Here is a 21,476-nt window from a genome sequence, read left to right as displayed (position 1 = left end):
GGTGGGTGTAGAGGGAATGTAACTCAATATGATAAAGGTCATATATGACAATCCCATACCTAACATCATACCCAGCAGTAAAAAGCTGAAAGCTTTTCCTTCAAGATCACAAACAAAATGAAGATGCCCACTCTTGCCACTTTTAAAACATAGTATTGGAAGTCCTAGCCAGAGCAATTAGGCAAGAAAAAAAATAAATAAAAGGCATCTAAAATTGCTAAAGAGGAAGTAAAACTGTCACTATTTGCCAATGACATGATATGACATACAGAAAACCTGATCTCAGGGTCCTGGGATCGAGCCCCGCATCGGGCTCTCTGCTCCTCAGGGAGCCTGCTTCCTCCTCTCTCTCTGCCTGCCTCTCTGCCTACTTGTGATCTCTGCCTGTCAAATAAATAAATAAAATCTTAAAAAAAAAAAAAATAAAATAAAAAAGTTGAAACTAATCAACAAATTCAGAAAACTTGCAGGATACAAAACCAATACATAAAATTGTATTTCTACATGCTAATTAGAAAAACTATTGGAAAGAGAAACTAGGAAAATAATCCCACTTACAATTACAGCAAAAAGAATAAAATACCTAGGAATGAATTTAACCAGGGCATAAAAGACCTGTATACTGGAAACTACAAGACACTGATGAAAGAAAATTAAAGACACAAATGAATAGAAAGGTTTTCCATGCTCATTAATGGAAGAGTTTTTCCATATTGCTAAAATGTCCATACTACCCAATGCAATCCATAGATTCAATGAAATCCCTAACAAAATGCCCATGGCATTTTTTTTATAGAAATTGAACAAGCAATCCTAAAATTTGTATAAAACCACAAAAGACCTTGAATGGACAAAGCAATCATTAGAAAGAACAAAACTAGAGGCAACAGACTCCTTGATTTCAAGCTATATTACAAAGTTATAGTAATCAAGATAGTATGGTATTGGCATTGGTCATGATCTCGGGGTTGTGAGATGGAGCCCCGCATTGGGCTCCATCCAATTGGGGGTATTGGGGGTATTGGAATCAGCAGGGAGTTGGTTCAAAATTTTCTCTCTTAATTTCCCGCTGTCCTCCCCACCCCCCACAGCCAGCTCATACTCTCTCCCCCTAAAATAAATAAATAAATCTTCTTGTATTTTAAAGAACTACAACTTAACAACAAAAACCAAGTGATCCAATAAAAAATTAGGGAAGGACATGAAAAGACATTTCTGCAAAGAAGAGACACAAACGGCTAACACCATATAAAAAGATTCTCAAAACAAACAAATAAATAAATAAATAAGAAAAAGATTCTCAACATCACTAAATCATTGGAAAAATGCAAATCAAAACAATGAGATACCACCTCACATAGATTAGGATGGCCACTATCAAAAATCCAGAAAATAGGGGCACCTGGGTGGCTCGGTGGGTTAAAGCCTCTGCCTTCAGCTCAGGTCATGATCCCGGGGTCCTGGGATCGAGCCCCACATCGGGCTCTCTGCTCAGCAGGGAGCCTGCTTCCTCCTCTCTCTGCCTGCCTCTCTGCCTACTTGTGATCTCTATCTGTCAAATAAATAAATCTTTTTTAAAAAAGTCCAGAAAATAAAAAGTGTAGGTGAGAATGCAGAGAAACTGAACCCTTGTGCACTATTGTCTAGAATGTAAAATAATTATAGCCATTATGGAAAACAGTATGGAAGCTTCTCAAAAAAAAAAAACCAGAATCGCCATATGATGCAGCAATTTTGCACCCAAGTATACATCCAAATGAACTGAATATAGGATCTCAAAGAGATATTTGCACATCTGTGTTTACTGGAACATTACTGACATTAGCCAAGAGGTGGAAGTAACCAAAACATCCACTAACAGATGAATGGAGAGGGTGCCTGGTTGGCTCAGACTCTTGATTGCGCAGAAATGATGATCTCATGGTTTTGAGATCCAGCCCCACATTCCACTCCACGCTGGGTATGGAGTCCACTTAAGATTCTCTCTCTCTTCCTCTGCCCGTCCCCCTTTTCCCCCCTCTCTTAAAAAAACAAAAACAGGGGCACCTGGGTGGCTCAGAGGTTTAAGCCTCTGCCTTTGGCTCAGGTCATGATCTCAGGGTCCCAGGATTGAGCCCCACATCAGGCTCTCTGCTCAGCAGGGAGCCTGCCTCCCTCTCTCTCTCTGTCTGCCTCTGCCTACTTGTGATCTCTGTCAAATAAATAAATAAAATCTTAAAAAACAAAAACAAATGAATGGATAAAGAAAATGTGGCACATACATACAATGGAATATTACTCAGCCTTTAAAAAAAAGGAAATCTTGTCATACGAATGAGCTTTGAGGACTTCAGGCTAAATAATATAAATCTGTTACCAAAAAAAAAAAAAAAAAAAGATTCCATTTACATGCAGTATGTAAAGTAGTCAAGCTCTTAGAAAAAGAAAAAGCAAAATGGTAGTTGCCAGATGTCGCAAGCAGAGTGGAAAGGTAAGTTGTTCAGTTAGTAAAAAGATTCAGTTTTGCAAGATGAGAAAATTCTGGGGATATGTTATAAAACGATGTGCTACAGTATATGTATAATAGTTAACGCTACTATATTATATACTTAAAAATGTTTAAGATGGTATATTTTATATGTGTTTTTTACCACAATTAAAAAAAAGAAAAAAGATGGCAAAATCAAAAACTCATGGACAATATTTCCAACAAAAACTAGGTGAAAAGGTGGGCACCTAGGGGGCTCAGTTGACTGAGCACCTGCCTTTGTCTCAGGTCATGATGCCAGGGTCCTGGGACTGAGTCCTACATCAGCCTCCCTGTTCTGCCTGCTTCTCCCACTGCCAATCTCTCTCTCTGCCTCTCATAAATAAATAGATAAAATCTTAAAAAAAAAAAAAAAAAACCTAGGTAAAAAGGTATCCCCCAAAATACTGCAATTGGAGAAAAACTACTGACAATCACAAAGCCTGCAAAGTATCAGCATCTTTTGAACAAGAGTAAGAAGGAAGCAATAATAATGGCTTAAGAACAGCAGATAAGAAAACAAGAGAACCCCAAATACCCAACAAGTATTCACTGGAAACGTGAATGGCCAATTTAAAAACAGCAACTAAAAAGGAAAGAGCAAATTTCTGCAATAAGAACTAAAATTGCTGGAGTAATCAAGGCTCCCACACTGGAGAAACTATAGGGAGTGGAATCAAAACTGAGCAGGAGGGGCATCTGGGTGGCTCAGTGGTTAAAGCCTCTGCCTTCGGCTCGGGTCATGGTCTCAGGGTCCTGGGATCGAGCCCCATATCGGGCTTGAGCCTGCTTCCCCCTCTCTCTCTGCCTGCCTCTCTGCCTACTTGTGATCTTTGTCTGTCAAATGAATAAAGTCTTTAAAAAAAAAAAAAACTGAGCAGGAAAGGACTTATTACCTGACTTAAAGACTTTTATAATAAAGCCATAGAAATCAAGAAAATGTCATACTGCCATTAAAATCCATAAATAAATTATATTAATAGACAATAAAAGGAAAACCTTAGAACTGTCTCAGTAAATGCAGAAAAAGCGTTTGAGGGGCACCTTGGTGGCTCAGTGGGTTAAGCCTCTGCCTTCTGTTCAGATCATGATCTCAGGGTCCTGGGATCGAGCCCTGTGTGGTGCTCTCTGCTCAGCAGGGAGCCTGCTTCCCTCTCTCTCTCTGCCTGCCTCTCTGCCTACTTGTGATCTCTGTCTGTTAAATAAATGAATAAAATCTTTTAAAAACAAACAAACAGGGGTGCCTGGGTGGTTCAGTGGGTTAAAGCCTCTGCCTTGGGCTCAGGTCATGATCCCAGGGTCCTGGGATCAAGCCCCACGTTGGGCTCTCTGCTCAGCAGGGAGTCTGTTTCCCCTTCTCTCTTTGCCTGCCTCTCTGGCTACTTGTGATCTCTGTCAAATAAATAAATAAAATCTTTAAAGCAAACAAACAAACACAAAGAAAAAACACTGGAAGCATATCTTAAAAAAAATTTTTTTTGGATAAAATATAATACTTATTCATGATTTAAGAAAAAAAACCTCAGCAAAACACAAATACAACTTTCTCAATAGATAAAGAGGGTTTATACAAAGCCTATGGCTAACATCGTACTTTATGGTTAAAGACTGAATGTTTACTCACAAAGATTCAGGAAAAGGATGTCCACTATCATGACTTGTATTCAACACTGTACTCTAAGTCCTAACTAGTGCAATAAATGCAGAATACTGTCTCTATTTGCAAACAACTGGTAAAAAAAATCCTAAGAAATTTTTTTAAATGGCTAGAATGAGTTTAGCAAGACCTCAAAGAGTCAGTATAAAAATATTGACTATATTTCTATATATTAGGAATAAAAATTAAAATAAAAAATACCATATGGGCGGGGCATCTGGGTGGCTCAGTGGGTTAAAGCCTCTGCCTTTGGCTCGGGTCATGATCCCAGGCTCCTGGGATCGAGCCCCACATCGGGCTCTTTGCTCAGCAGGGAGCCTGCTTCCCCCTCTCTCTCTGCCTGCCTCTCTGCCTACTTGTAATCTCTGTCAAACAAATAAATAAATAAAATCTTTAAAAAAAAAAATACCATATGGGGGCGCCTGGGTGGCTCAGTGGGTTAAGTCTCTGCCTTCTGCTCAGGTCATGATCCCAGGGTCCTGGGATGGAGCCCACATCGGGCTCTCTGCTCAGCAGGGAGCCTGCTTCCCTCTCTCTCTCTGTCTACCTGTCTGCCTACTTGTGATCTCTGTCTGTTAAATAAATAAATAAAATCTTTTTTTAAAATTATAAATAAATAGTTAGATTTTGCCTATGGAAGGATGAAGAGAGTCCTGACACAAGTTATCTGTAATGTATACATTCCTCCTATATTTCACCAGGCTCTTCTAATCTGTGTTTGGACAGGTATTGTGAAACAAATGCGCAGTATCTGAAGGCAGCCTATCTTACCTTTGGATTATTATCACAGCAGAAGATCTTTCTGAGAAACTGATATATGAAATATTTAATTATGGATGTATGTTATCATAATCAATTTATCAAATTCTTTTATTTTAAAAATGACACTAAATGTAATATGTGAATTGAAACTGAAAAGACAAGTGTATCTGTTAAAATTTAAGATTAGTTATTTTTCTCTCTTTTCTGGCTCTCTCTTTATATACCTTTTGGTTTTTCATCACAATATAGATGGGTATCTTTAAATAAATTTGAAAAATTTAAAACCCCAGAGGATAGGACATGTGTTTAGTTTTTAGATACACCAGGTTGAATAGTGTACCTCAAAGATCCATGTCTACCTAAAACCTCAAAATAAAACCTTATTTGGAAATATAGTCTTAGAAGATAAAATCAGTTAAGTTGAAGTCATAGTGCATTAGGGTATGCCTTAATCCAGTGACAGGTGCCCCAGTAATAAAAAACAGAGACACAGGGCACCTGGGTGGCTCAGCTGGTTAAGCATCTGCCTTCAGCTCAAGTCATGATCCCAGGGTCCTGATATAGAGCCCCAGAGCCCCATTTCAGGCTCCCCGCTGTGGGGAGTCTGCTTCTCCCTCTTCCTTTACCCCTCCCTACCACTCAAGCTCTCCCCCATCAAATAAATAAATAAAACATTTAAAATAAAATAAATAGAGACAAAGATAAACACACAGGGAAAATATCACTTGAAGACAAAAGCAGAGACTGTAGAGTTGTAACTGTAAGTCAAAGAACGCCACAAAGATTGCAGGCAACCACCAAAATAGGAGAGAGGCAATGATATCGACTTTCAGAACACTCCAGAAAAAACCACCTTGCCAAACACCCTCATTTCAGTCTTCTGGTTTCTAGAACAGTGAGAATAAATTTCCGTTGTCTTAAGCTACCACCAATTTGCAGTATTTTGTTATAGCACTCCTAGAAAATTGAAATATTTGGTAATAACCACTTCATTACATTAATAGGTATTTGATTTTGTTTACATGAAAAAAAACTGAGAAAAAATCAGTTTTGCTATACTATCTACCTGTTGGTCACAGTCTACCTTCTTGGAATACAGGATAAATTTAGTGCCATTTCTACTTGACAGTCCTTCAAATATTTTAATACAGCTAACAAAAATCTTGTCCCCATGCCTCTCCCCACCGCCCCAATCTTCTCTAAATATTTTCAATTTGTCCCATGGATCCATATATATATATATATATATATATATATATATATATATATATATATTTTTTTTTTTTTTTTTAACATGGTTAAGAACATGGACTCAGGATCTACACTACATATATCCTAACCCACTTCCATATCTATTTGCTATGTGACCCAGGGAAAATGACATTACCTCTCTGTGCTTCATTTTTTTTCGCAGCACTAAAAAGGGATACCGTTACCTACCTCTTAGAGTTTTGTTTTTTTTTTTTTTTTAAGATTGTATTTATTTATTTGACATAGCGAGAGACAGGTGAGAGTGAGAGAGGGAGAAGCAGGCTTCCCGCTGAGCAGGGAGCCTGATGCGGGGCTTGATCCCAGACCCTGGGATCACAACCTGAGCTGAAGGCAGACGCTTAACGACTGAGCCACCCAGGTACCCCCTACCTCATAGAGTTCTTGTGAAAAACATTTAAGTTAATATACATGTAAAATATTTCAATAAGTGTTTGGCATATGGTAAACACTATATAAATGTTACTGATGATAATGATTATGACAACCATGATGTTACAACAAAATGAGGATGTACAGGTTTGTCGAAGCACGACTCAGAGCTGAATATAATACCAGACATTACTGAGCTGATGTAACTGATAGAATGTAGAGAAATGCCACTCTCAATAATTGGACGACTAACAGTGAAGCCTAGTGTTGTATTAGGTCTTTTGGTGATCACAGGACTCTTGATTTATTAAAGTTACTTTTGAATGAAGTATGTAAATCTTTTTTTTTAAACATTTTGATTCTATCGTGTATCTATATAAATATCTCTATCAAGTTATATCTCTGTGAAATTTCTTTAGTCAGCCCAGCACATTCACTTTTTATATCCTATGTCTGTTACCTACTATATTTATATCACTGGGTGTTGTTTGTTTTGGTTTGGTTTGGTTTGGGTTTTTAGTTAGGACATATATATCAGAAAATGGGACCCTTTAAGTTAATAGTTTGATGAGTACTGACAAAGTCTCAGTAAAAACAATTTCAGCAAAAAAACACAAAAATTGGGAAAAAATGGCAATGATCTGTGTTATACTAAAAAAACTGCTCAAGGGACACCTGTCTTCAGCTCAGATCATGATCCCAGTGTCCTGGGATCATGCCCCACATGGGGCTCCTTGCTCAATGGGGAGACTGCTTCTCCCTCTCCCACTCCCTCTGCATGTGTTCCCTCTCTCACTGTGTCTCTATCAAATAAATAAATAAATAAATAAAATCTTTAAAAAAAAAAAATTGCTCAAGAAATTCCTCCAGTGGGGCGCCTGGGTCGCTCAGTGGGCTGAGCCATGCTTCAACTCAGGTCATGATCTGAGAGTCCTGGGTTTGAGCCCTCTCTCTGCTCAGCAGGGAGCCTGCTTCCCAACCCCCTCCCCCACCTGCCTCTCTGCCTACTTGTGATCTCTGTCTGTCAAATAAATAAATAAAATCTTTAAAAAAAAGAAAGAAGTTCCTCCAGAGAATATTTTCAAAAAAAAAAAAAAAAAACCAAAAAAAACTACATTAATATTGGTATAGTCTGATTAAATTTTTAATTTACCAACTAGAGTCATAGAGTCAAATTTCTACTTAGAAAACGTCTTGACCAAACATGCAATAAACACATTACTGATGTTGGTACCAATCCTATTGCATTCTATATCAAAACAATCTGCTTGGAACTTCAGTGATATGCCCAGTACCTGTTCTCTACTTCATTGAGAATGTCATCTCCGGGGAAATGATTAAAGCAAAAGCACAAGGCTAGAAAATCAGAAATTCTGACCTTTCCGGTACATACAATTGACTTACTCATCTTAATAGGGTAGAAGCTGACCAACAGAAACTTAATTTACATGTTCATAGGTAAATTAAGATGAGGATCATATTCAACTTGAAAGTCCTAAGCTTCCCATCCTCAATTTGTAAATTCTGCTTTTGAGCAAAAGATAATTGTTTAAATGTTGTTTGCTTGTTCACCAGAAGACTTAAGTTATCGAAGCTCATCAAAATAAGTAGATCTGATTGTGTCAGTGTAGACCAATTTTCAAAGGATAAGGAAAATAAAAACTGTTCATTCACTGAAATGAAAGCATGTAGGAAATTATCCCACAAAAGGCTTTCATATTTGATCCATTTAGTATTTAATCAAAGAAGTCTTTTATTTCAACTGAAACAAGTCTTTCGTGGTTATTCAATAATTTAGGTAGGAATGTAATATGATTTTCTGATTTTCCAGTATAATCTCCTATTATTCAACAAGTTTATTTAAAACACACAAACTATTTTTGTCCAGAGTTAAACTTAGCAAAGAGCCCACGGGCTTTTACAGAAGTGAAAAGAATGCACTTAAAATTGAACAGAATAGAGAACAAAGTATACCATTAAAAATAATAAATCAACAACAGCTATCCAACTTTTGTCTCTAGTAAACTGAAAATTCATCGATAATGCATAAATTCAATGATTTAGAGAATAAATGTCAGGATTAAGAAAAACAGAAAAGAGGGGGCACCTGGATGGCTCAGTTGTTAAGAGTCTGCCTTCAGCTAGGGTAGTGATCCCAGAGGCCTGGAATCAAGTCCCATATGGGGCTCCATGCAGGAAGTCTACTCCTCCCTCTCCTACTCCCCTTGCTTGTGTTCCCTCTCTCATTGTCTCTTTCTGTCAAAGAAATAAAATCTTAAAAAAAAAAAAAGGAAAAACAAAAAAGAGAACAAACTGAAATTAAAACTAAATGTATAACTTTGCATACTGGGGCGCCTGGTTGGCTCAGTCATTAAGCGTCTGCCTTGGGCTCAGGTCATGATCCCAGGGTCATGGGATTGAGCCCCACATTGGGCTCCCTTAAGCAGGAAGCCTGCTTCTTCCTCTTCCACTCTGCCTGCTTGTTTCCCACTCCCCCAGTTTGTGTTCCCTCTTCCCTAGCTTGTGTTCCCTCTTCCCTAGCTTGTGTTCCCTCTCTCACTGTCTGTCAAATAAATAAACAAAATCTTTTAAAAACCTGCATATTATGAAGCTCTTTAGAATGCATCTTCTTACTTTATAAAATGTCTTCTTTAATAGCAGTAAAGAAAGAACTACAGCAGTCTGAAATGCTATAAAAACTATACAACTGGGGCGCCTGGGTGGCTCAGTGGGTTAAAACCTCTGCCTTCAGCTCAAGTCATGATCCAGGGGTCCTGGGATCGAGCCCCTCATCGGGCTCTCTCCTCTGCAGGGAGCCTGCTTCCCTGCCTCTCTCTGCCTGCTTCTCTCCCTACTTGTGATCTCTGTCTGTCAAATAAATAAATAAATAAAATCTTTAAAAAAAAAACTATACAATTGCATATCAATATTTTTAAAAAGAAAGGCTTCTTAAGTCTGTACCTCCAAATACCTTCCAAATGTGCCCTCACTCTGAGCACCACTAATGATCACCCCAGTTCACTCCCATCATCTTTCACCTGGAAGACAGCAGCAGCCTCACCACCTCACTCCCTGAGATTCCTGCTTCTCTTCACTCCAACATGTTCAAGCAGCTGGCAGTATGGAAATAAGCTCTGCAAAGTCAAAGTTTATCATGCTAACTTTCTTGATCAAAATCCTTAAATGATTCTCCCAGTGGCTACATAATAAAACTGTCTAAAGTCATTACTTTAGGAACTTCCACATCACCCAAGATGGAAGTAACAATGGCTGAATATATCCACCAACCTGTAACAACTAAAAGCCAGGCAAAAATATGTGAAACAATGGTTTTCAGACACTGACATCAGGCAATAGAGGACAGTGAACCCTGAGAGAAAGTAAACAAATAAGTGCTCCAGTTTACTCCCTGGTGAGCATTTCCAGACTGCAGGAAGCGGGAAAGGGAAATCCAAGCAGAGTCCAACAGTGTCCCTGAGCTGAAGCAATAGAGTTGGGAGTCCAGGAAAGCCAAGATTGTAGTTCACAGAGCAGAATACCAAAGAGAAGAGAGAGTCATAGGAAGAGAGACCAGAGATCCACAGATGGTCTCCTGAGTCTTCAGCTAAATAGCAATTAGTACTTGAGTATGAGAAAACCACCTCAGAGGCCAGGGAATAAACCACATGAAAGGAAAAGAGAAAATGACTCTCCAGAGCTCACAAAAGGCAGAAATAGTTTGTGTTCCCAACAGCCAGGAAGCGGGAGGAGGGGGAAAAACTATTTTAATTCCTTGGGCTTCAGGCAGAAATTTCAGAAGGGTATATTGCCTCAGTAGTGTGGAAAAATTAGGCCTTATACTAAATGCTGCTGTGGGCCCACCTAACAAAAAGGAAAAACAAGACTCAAAAATATCAAACCATTTCCAAGTGATTTAATTACATTTGAGGACAAAGTTCAAGAATACACATAAGAACATAAAAATATTCAGCACTCAACAGAGTAAAATACGCAACGTCTAATATTTAGCTAAAGACTACCAGCCATGAAAAGAAGCAGAAAAATATGAGCCATAATGAAAAGAAAACCAACTAACTAAAATAAACTTCAAATCAACACAGGTGATGAAATTAGTAGATAAGGACATTCGAAATTATTATGAGTATAATGCATATTTCCAGGAATAGTAACATGAGGGCACCTAGGTGGCTCAGTCAATTAACGTCTGCCTTGGGCACAGGTCATGATAACAGGGTCCTAGGAACAAGCACTACATCAGGCTCTGCTCAGCAGGGAGCCTGCCTCTCCCTCTCCCTCTGCTACCCACCCTGCTTGTGCACATGTGTGCTCTCTCTCTCAAATAAATAAAATCTTTAAAAAAAAAAAAAAAGGAAGAGTGACAGGAAAAATATACTGAATAGAATTAACAAATTAGACACTACAGAAAAAACGATTCATGAACTTTAAGTTATAGCAATAGAAACTACAAAATGAAACACAGAAATAGACCCAAAAAGTACAGAACAGAGCAGCAATGACCTGTGGAATAACTTTCAATGGCCTAATATGCATGATTAAAGCAGTACAACAAACTCCAAATACAACAATAATAATAATAAAGAAAACTGCACCAAGGCATATCACATATTATTTTGTTTTAAAGATTTTGTTTATTTATTTATTTGTCAAAGAGAGAGAGGGAACAAGCAGGCAGAGTGGCAGGCAGAGGCAGAGAGAGACGTAGGCTCTCTGCTGAGCAAGGAGCCCGATTTGGGACTTGATCCCAGGACCCTGGGATCATGAGCTGAGTCAAAGGAGCAGCTTAACTGACTGAACCACCCAGGCATCCCCACAGTATTATTTTAAAAAGATATAAAGCAAAAATGTTGAAAACCATAAGAAAAAAGGCACACCCTATATAGAGTAACAAAAATAAGAAAGACAGCAGACTTCTCAAAAAAATGCAAGCTAGAACACAGTAGAATCACATCTTTAAAATACTGAAAGAAAAAAATAAAAAATAAAATACTGAAAGAAAAAAAAAAATCAATTCAACATTTTGGGCCCTATGGGCCTGAGATTAATCTCTCCAGCCAAGAAACATCAGACATCTCAGCCCGGGGAACACTTGCCACAGTAGGCAGCACCAGCATGAACCAGCAGGAGAACCACATAAACCAAAAAGACCAAAATAATACTGCAAAAGTTCTGTAAGTTAAACTGCCACTAGAACAACAACTCACAAAATTAGACCATGTTCCATGTGCTAAATCTAAACAGAATGACTAATATAATGGCCAAAATGGCCAGGATATAATAAAAAAAAATCATCCATCATACCAGGAACCAAACCTGAATGAGAAAAGACAGTCAACTAATGTCAACACAGACATGAATCAGATATTGGAACATCTGACAAGGATTTTAAAGCAGCTGTTAGGGGTTCCTGGGTGGCTCAGTCAGTTTGGCACCTGACTCCTGATTTCAGCTCAGGTCATGATCTTGGGGTGGTAGGATCTAGCCCTACATCAGGCTTTGCGCTCAGCATGGAGTCTGCTTGTCCCTCTTCTGCTCCTCCCCAAAGACTATCTCTAAAATAAATAAATAAATAAAATCTTTAAAAAAAAAAAAAATTAAGCAGCTGTCATTAAAATTCATCAAAATTGTCGGCCAGAACCGCCATCTTCCAGTAATTTGCCAAAATGACCAACACAAAGGGAAAGAGGAGGGGTACCCGTTACATGTTCTCTAGGCCTTTCAGAAAACATGAAGTTGTTCCTTTGGCCACGTACATGCGAATCTACAAGAAAGGTGATATTGTGGACATCAAGGGAATGGGCACTGTTCAAAAGGGAATGCCCCACAAATGTTACCATGGCAAAACTGGAAGAGTCTACAATGTTACTCAGCATGCTGTTGTAAACAAACAAGTTAAGGGCAAGATTCTTGCCAAGAGAATTAATGTACGCATTGAGCATATTAAACATTCAAAGAGCCGAGATAGCTTCCTGAAGTGTGTAAAGGAAAATGATCAGAAAAAGGAAGCCAAAGAGAAAGGTACTTGGATTCAACTGAAGCGTCAGTCTGCTCCACCCAGAGAAGCACATTTTGTGAGAACCAATGGAAAGGAGCCCGAACTGCTGGAACCCATTCCCTATGAATTTATGGCATGATAAATATAAAGAAAATAAAAGACCTCAAGACTGTAAAAAAAAAAAAAAAATCATCAAAATCAATCACAAATTCTCCTGAATGATGAAAAACAGAAAATACCATGAATTATAAATCAAAAGGAAATTCTAAAACCAAAAAATACAAAATAACCTCCTAAATAAATAAATTAATAAAATTCTTGAGCATTAAATAACAAAAATAAAAATCTCAATGGATAGGTTCAACAGTAGACTGGTTATGGTATAGGTTAGAATTAGCGAACTTGAGGACAAGTCAGTAGAATGTACCCAATCTGAACTAAGAAAAAATAAGGAAGAGAACATAATGAACTAAGAGAAATATGAAGAGGGGCCCCTGGGTGGCTCAGTGGGTTAAAGCCTCTGCCTTCCGCTCAGGTCATGATCCCAGGGTCCTGGGATCGAGCCCGGCATCGGGCTCTCTGCTCAGCAGGGAGCCTGCTTCCCTTCCTCTCTCTCTGCCTGCCTCTCTGCCTACCTGTGATCTCTGTCAAATAAATAAACAAAATCTTTAAAAAAAAAAAAAAAAAAGAGAAATATGAAGAACAGAGCCTTGGGGAACTCACGGGACCATAACAAAATATCTAGTGTTCATAACACTGGAGTATTAGAAGACAAGAGGCAGCACTGAAAGAGTATTTAGAGATAGTAATGGCTGAAATACTCCCAAATTTGGCAAAGCAACCAAAAAATACAAGAAGTTGAGTAAACTTCAAACAGAATAAACTCAAAAGCAATTTACACAAAGACACCTCATTATTAAACTTCTAGAAACTAAGAAGAAAAAGCTCTTGAAAGAAGCCAGAGAGAAAGAACAACAGAATAACACCAACTCAAATGACAGCAAACTGCTCATCAGAAATCATGGAAGTCAGAGGAAAGGTACAACACTTTTCAAGTGTTAAAAGAAAAAATGGTCAACTATGAATTGTTTCCAACAAAACTATTCTTCAGGAGTGAAGGGAAAATGAATGTTTTCAGATGAAAAAAAACCAAAAGAATTTGTCACTAGCAAACCTACCCTTAAAGATCAGCTAAAGGAAATTGTTCAAACAGAAAGGAAATGCTACAAGAAGCAATACCGAAGCATCAAGCTGAAAGAACAACGGAAAAAGTAAAAATATTAAGTACATAGAGTAAACTGTCATTCTTATGAGTTTTATCAATCATATTTGATTAAAATAAAAGTTATAGGGACACCTGGGTGGCTCAGTTGGTTAAGCCACTGCCTTTGGCTCAGGTCATGATCCTGGGGTCCTGGGATCAAGTCCTGCATTGGGCTCCTTGCTCAGTGGGGAGCCTGCTTCCTCCTCTCTTTCTGCCTGCCTCTCTGCCTGCTTGTGTGTACTCTCTCTCTCTGACAACTAAATAAAATTTTTTTTAAAAAATGGTAAAAAAAAGGGGCACCTGGGTGGCTCAGTGGGTTAAGCCTCTGCCTTCAGCTCAGGTCATGATCTCGGGGTCCTGGGATCGAGTCCCGCATCGGGCTCTCTGCTTGGCAGGGAGCCTGCTTCTTCCTCTCTCTCTCTGCCTGCCTCTCTGCCTACTTGTGATCTCTCTCTCTGTCAAATAAATAAATAAAATCTTTAAAAAATAAAAAAATAAAAAATGGTAAAAAAATAAATTAATAAAATAAAAGTTATAACAATTTAATCCAACATCTGAATACCTTCTAAAACATTCCCAAATACTTGTTCATCTTCTACCTTAACATCTGAAGTGAAATGAAATCATTACCTCTCAAATTATTAGAAAGTTCTTTCTTCTGTTGAAATAACTGTTCAGAATCCAAGTCTCCCTAGGACTGGGGTTTTTTATTTTTGCTCAGGTCAGTCACCCTCAGATCGAGATCCAACCAACATTTTTTTTAAGATTTTATTTATTTATTTGACAAAGAGAGAGATCACAAGTAAGCAGAGAGACAGGCGCAGGGGCGGGGGGAAGCAGGTTTCCCGCTGAGCAGAGAGCCCAAATGTGGGGCTTGATCCCAGGACCCCGAGACCAGGACCTGAGCCGAAGTCAGAGACTTAACCCACTGAGCCATCCAGGCACCACCCCCCTTTTTTTTTAAAGATTTTATTTATCCAACCAACATTTATAAGTACAGTTACTATACATGAAGCATATACTCCTAACAACCTATGAAATAAAAATATTAATCTCCATTTTACACATAAATAAATCAGATAATGGTCCCAAAGTCACACTGTATAAATAAGTGGCAGACCACAAATGTGAATCCATGTCAAATGCTTCTCAACCAATGGCTAGTGCCCTAGTACCAAATGAATCCACACCTCTTCCCAGTGTAATATCATCTACTCTCTATCCTTATTCCAAAAGGCTTCAGGATCACTTAAAATTTCTCTGTCCTTGAAGTTTATTGCTTGCCTGACTAGCAACATTTAGCTGCTGTACTGACAAGGCGGATGAATGGGGGCTGCCAGAATCAACTCTTCTTTCAACATAGAACCTAATCTGTATATGACCCTAGTAAATATGTCTAGTCTGGTTCTCTCCTATTCCTTCTGTTCTACTGAAAGAAACTAGACCATTCCAGGGCAAGCCCAGAGATATAATAATTAACATTCTTTGTACTCAATGTAAACAAGCTAAAAATAAGCTCAACCATCTCCTACAAGTAATCAACTACTTAAAGAAAACACTGCGTCTTCTCAATTTGCTTTCCATTACCCTTCTCACGTCACTCACTCTCCTAAGTCCAAACACTTTCTTTTCTCAAAACACTACTATCGTAAAGACACAACAGTAATTATGAATAGAAAAAACCGAAAATATAAATATCTTCCCACAGTAAATACCTTCAAACTAGTTTAAGAAACTCCTCACAGATAGACACATACACCATTAAACAAAACAAAATACTACATCAAGAGCTCTCAGGCCTCTCAGTCTTGGTCTCTCACAGAAAAATGATCTTAGGTCCCTTCTGGATTTAAAACTACATATAACAAATACCAGAAAATGTAAAGTGTATACATTTTACCACTAGAGGGCATAAAACTATGATTGTTGACAAAAACCTCTTCCAAGTAGACTACCTTGTTAGGAAAACTATACTATTTAAACTATATGAATTTAAACTAAGCCTCAATAATTTGTCTGCTGGCAAAGAACTCCAGACTACTGCCTAAACATTGTTATTTTGCATGATGTAGAATAAAAGACCTCTCTCTGCACTGGTTAAATTTATCTTAACCCAGTACTTTTGTAATACTGAGAAAATAGCAAACCTTGCAAATGAAAGAGAGGTAGAAGAAGAAGAGAAGAAAGAACAGAGGTATAAAGAAAAGAGAAGGAAGGAGGAGGTTGGTGGGGGCAAGGGGTAAATGGGTGATAGGCATTAAGGGGAGCACTTGTAATGAGCTCTGGGTGTTATATGCAAATGCTGAATCACTGAATTCAACCCCTGAATCAAATAATACATTGTATGTTAACTAATTTGAATTTTTTTTAAGAATTTATTTATTTATTTATTTGACAGAGATCACAAGTAGGCAGAGAGGGAGGCAGAGAGAGAGAGGAGGAAGCAGAGAGAGAGGAGGAAGAGATCACAAGCAGGCAGAGAGCTCGATGCGAGACTCGATCCCAGGACCCCGAGATCATGACCGGAGCCGAAGGCAGAGGCTTAACCCACTGAGCCACCCAGGTGCCCCTAATTTGAATTTAAATACCCTCCCCCCAAAAAAGAGAAGGGAAGAGAAAAAGCAGCTTTTAAAAAAAAAATTTCTGCAGCATAATACTGTGCCTTTCAAAGCATTTTAGAAATGGATTACCATTATATCACAGAATATCTAACCTCTGTTCATAATACAACAGAAAAAAATATTCCCACATGAACATTTCAGATAAATTTCTTAGAAACAGCTTAAAAATACTAATAAGGTAGCAGTATAATATATCCATTCTTTTACAATGAAAAGAGAATAGCAAATTCCTAACAATTCCTGAAACAATTCCTCTCTACTATGACTTGCTGTATCACTTTAGCTATGCTTTTTAAGTTTCCCTCCTATTGAAGACACGTTACTATGTGACAGGTACTTAGTTTTAGCATAAGAATCTTAAAATAAGCGTGCCTGGATGGCTCAGTGGGTTAAAACCTCTGTCTTTGGCTCGCCTGGGGTCATGGTCCTGGGGTCCTGGGATAGAGCCCTGCGTTGGGGGTGCTGCTCAGTGGGGAGCCTGCTTCCTCCTCTTTCTCTGCCTACTTGTGATCTCCGTCTGACAAATAAAATCTTTAAAAAAAAAAAAAGAATTTTAAACTAAGGGGAAACTTTTTTAACTAAGGAGAAAAGTTACTGATTAATGAACAGCAAAGTTTACCATGTTCATTTTTCTCAAACAAGAGATTCCCTTTTTTGCACAATGCAACCTAGCATTATACATTTAAATTTTTTATTAAAACTCATTCAACATGTCCTTATCAATGGATTCCCTAACCCTAAGTCAGTAAAAAAGGCAGAAAAATCTCCATGTTTTAAAGAATCTCTAGTAACCTGTGCCTTAAAAATCAGTCAGGCTTTTAAAGAAATACAGATGCCAAATTTCTTCTTCTCAAATATCTTAAACATGTCCTCCACCTACAATGTTCTCCCCTTCACAAATCCATGTTCTTCTGCGTCTCTTAACTTCCAACTCAAAGTTCACCTTTGAGCAGAACTATAGCACAGATAATCTTAGCCATATATCTTCTACTCAACTCTTCTCAAACATCAAACTTCCTATTCCGCAAAACAAAAACCAAATTCTAGACCGGTTATAATATACTTTACAACAAGCTGTTTTCCTTGAAACTCACCTGAGAACATACATTGTCTTCTCCTATCAGATAAAACGGCATCTTTTTCAAGCTTCTCATGTCATCCATCTATACTCCTCACTGAGCACTTCTGCAGACATAGCAAATTAAGACCAAAATGGATTTTCCATCTTTTCTGTAACACCTGTATCTCTCTCCTCCATTCCCTGTCTCAGAGAGTGGCACTTTATCCATCTAAGCATTTATTGACTCTGTTAGGATTAGGTTTAGCAGCATATGACAGAAAACATAAAGTATTAGCAGTTTAAACAAAATAGAGGCTTATTTCATTTCACATAAAAGAACTCCATAATTAGGAGTACAGGATTGACAGATCTATGATCTCAGGAATCCAGCTTCTTTGGGTTCTCCACTCGACTATCTACAGGGTTTGGCCCTCATTGCCTTGGTTTAATATGTCTGTTAGAGCTCCAAATAACATATCCACATTTCAAGTAGACACTGAGAAGAAAGAAGAGCACAGATTATTTAAGGAGAATTCCTAGAAGAACAATATCACTTATTTATCACTGGCTAAACCCTAGTCACATAAGCATACCCAACCAAATGAGAACCTTAGTTAAGTGACAACTGTAAGGCTGAAAAGAAAAAAAGAAAAAGGAAAAAAAAAAACCCACAGTTTTGTTTCTAAAGAAAGAGAAGAAAAATTAATATTAGGAAGAAACTGGTAGTTTCTACCAGGGTCTACCCATTAGCCTGACAAAGTGCCAACACATCGTATAGAACCATCTGTTAACCAGACACATGGGGAACTCCTCAGGAATGAAACATGGGTGTGGAGTTACGAGAGGTACCTGTAGAGAAAAAGCCTTTTCCGTGTGCAATGCACATGTGCTTTTAGTGCCTTCAACTTGTCCCAATCCTAGATATACCACTTCTTTTGATGATGGAATGTTGCTTACTAGGCATGCCCTACATAGGTAGCTCTTATCACTGGTATCCAGTACTTGGATATTCATTCTCTGTCAGATGTAACAGCAAGCCTGAAGACTTTTTCCAAAGTAAAATATTTGCTTGCTAAAGAGGAGACAGTTTAGCTCCAAAATCAAAGGGCCTCATGATGACTCTTCTTTCTGAGCCTGCAACAAGCTCCCATATAGCAACATAAGGACAGCTTTACAGATACCTCAATAAAGGGGTCGTAACAGTACACTTACATGTAGTATATTCTGAACCCAAAGTCAAAGAGGCCCACCAGTTATTGTATGTCCTTTTGAGAGCAGGGGATATAAGACATAGTGGTTTATCTTCTACTTCAGAAGGGACATCTCAACATACCCCAAAACATGATCTCAGAAACTTCATGAAGGTGTCAGATCCTAAAAATCTCTGTGTTTCACATACCCATCATCAGGGTCTTTACAAAGGATCTGGGGTACCTGTTGGTTTTCTATTACAAAGTACTGTCAATCAGTATGATGTCATCACCGCATGAGACCAGTGGAATGTACTCTGAGATTATGAGATGAACAAAATCCCAATAGATTAAGCTATGGCAGAGAGCTAAAAAGCTGATGTAACTATGGGAGGCAATATGGTGACACTGTACTACATTGTTGGTTATTTCTAGTATTTCTGTTAAGACAGAATGTGTGTGTATGTGTGTGTGTGTCTAAGTAAAGGCATTTGATAGATCAATAGTTAATCACCAGGTATCACGGTCTATTTCTAGTAAACAGAAGACACACAGAGCACCAAATACAATTAGAGTGTTTAAAGCGGCTTATGATCATACACCATCATTCTCCATAATCAAGCTTCCATACAGGCAAAACAATAGTTAAAAGCAGCCTGAATCTTTCCAACCTTTCAAGTCTTTAAGGGTGGCACTAATCCCTGTAATTCAGGATGTGAGATTGCTTCTTCTTATCTTGGTAGAAAGAGAGAGCTACAGAGGGTTACACTTGGCTCTTCCTACCATAATGGCTCTTAATCCATGGATAGAGAAACCAATTGGGGGGGGGGGAAAAAGAAACCAATTGGGGGATTCTCCCAGCTGTCAAACAAATTTGTTTCAGGGGTGTCTGAGTGGCTCATTTGGTTAAGCATTTGAAGAGCTCAGGTCATGATCCTGCAGTCCCAGGATCAAGCCCCCCATCGGGCTCCCTGCTCAGCCAGAAGTCTGCGTCTCCCTCTGCCCCTCATCCCACTTGTACTCGCTCTCTCCCTTTCTCTCCCCCTCAAATAAATAAAATCTTTTTAAAAACCCACATTTATTCTAAATATGCACTAAAAACAAGATAAAACCACAGGATGAATTCCTAGGCCCACTATGAAATAGTTTCAGGCCAAAGTTTCATTCCGTACCTGATTTCTATAAAGCTACCATTCTGCCTGGTGAGATATGGTCATATCCTGAGTCACTAGGAACTAGCATTAGCTCAGGTCCTAAAAACCCCGGAAAGGTTTGAGTATTTTCCTTTCCCTGATGCAATTATACTCATAAATGGCCAAAGATCCCTTTCTTTAGCAAAGGGTATGAAGAAAAGTAAATCCACTTGTGATATTCCCAAAAAAGAAAAAAAAAAGTTCTGCCTCAAACAAAGGTACTTTAGTGAGCTGCCCCTACATAACAGTATTAGGGACACTTTAATCAATTTGTACCCTGATAACCATGCCCACCTTGCCTCTGATGGTTTAAGTTGTTACTTACCTCTGCCATTGCAGGATCCCACTGAATTCAGGGGGACCGTCTTATAATAGTGTCTCTCATATTCATACCAAGGCTAGACAAGACAGTCACTACAGCACTTTTTAAGGATGCTGCTTCCCCTTATCACTGTATTTTCTTAAAGACAGTAGAACATCCATCTTGGGGGACATAGATGGGACTATCAGATATCCAGGAAGCCAGCCAAACATAATAAATTCACCCCAACAGTCCTAACTCCCCAGTTCTGGGCATCTCAACTTTATTCAGTGTAGATCAACAGTGAATAAAGGTTTCGGTCAACCAAACAAGAGATTAGAACCAGTCCTTGCTCCCTGAGCAATTACCAAATCTGAAATCTCTAATTAAGTAAAGCTACATTAATCAATTCAGCCCAAACTAAAATTAGATTCCTCCTTTCCTGGTCTAGCACCCTCAAAATCCAATTTCGTATCTATTTCCTATTTTTTGCTAAAATAATTGAGTAAAATATTGGCAATTCTTTTGATCCATAAAATCTGTCTTTGAGTTTGAAATTGGCCCATTGGACTTGCTGGGATCTCACTTTAGCTGTAGGTCTAAAGACGATGAGATGGTAGGGATGGGAATGAGAACAGCCCTGGCTCTACAAGGTGAGCTCAAGGAAAGAGAGGTTGCTTCTGCTGACAGGGGAGGCTCATTAAAAATTACAGAGTAAGAGGGGCGCCTGGGTGGCTCAGTGGATTAAAGCCTCTGCCTTCGGCTCAGGTCATGATCCCAGGGTCCTGGGATGGAGCCCCACGTCTGGCTCTCTGCTCCACAGGGAGCCTGCTTCCTCCTCTCTCTCTGCCTGCCTCTCTGCCTAGTTGTGATTTCTCTCTGTCAAATAAATAAAATATTTAAAAAAAAAATTACAGAGTAAGAATACCTGAAGGGGGGGGTGGGGAGAATACCTGGAGTCAATCCAAATACTCCAAGTGTCCCCATTTCAATTCTTGGAATCTCACTCTTTACCAATCAATGCCCTAACATATACCAAAGAAACCTGATTAAGCTGTGAACTCAACCTACATTGTAGGTTTAACAACTTGTTGGATCAGACTCTACACCTGATTTGGTTCTGACAGCCCTGGAGTCATAAGATGTGAAAGATTCTTTAAAGTCAATTGCAAAACCCTTTAGCTCTCTAAATCATTTCAGCCAAGAATTTTAAATCTGATGCCCCTGCCATTTGCTTTAAATCAGAGTTTCTCCAGCTCAGCACTACT

General features: G+C 38.6%; 2 protein-coding genes across 4 annotated transcripts in view; one reads left to right on the top strand and one right to left on the bottom strand.

Moving 5' to 3' along the window:
• Nucleotides 1-21,476, bottom strand: part of SBF2 (SET binding factor 2) — a 503,560-nt gene that overhangs the window by 399,873 nt on the left and 82,211 nt on the right. The gene's annotated exons all lie outside the window — the stretch shown is intronic.
• LOC123948089 (60S ribosomal protein L21-like) lies at nucleotides 12,222-12,723 on the top strand. The gene has a single exon (XM_046014554.1). It carries the CDS (start codon nucleotides 12,248-12,250, stop codon nucleotides 12,716-12,718), a length of 471 nt encoding a protein of 156 aa, XP_045870510.1. The 5' UTR covers nucleotides 12,222-12,247; the 3' UTR covers nucleotides 12,719-12,723.

This window comes from Meles meles, chromosome 8 (genome assembly GCF_922984935.1).
Source record: "Meles meles chromosome 8, mMelMel3.1 paternal haplotype, whole genome shotgun sequence".
NCBI lineage: Eukaryota > Metazoa > Chordata > Mammalia > Carnivora > Mustelidae > Meles > Meles meles.
The sequence above is the reverse complement of the archived record's forward strand: the minus strand, read 5'-3'. Positions and strand labels throughout refer to the sequence as shown.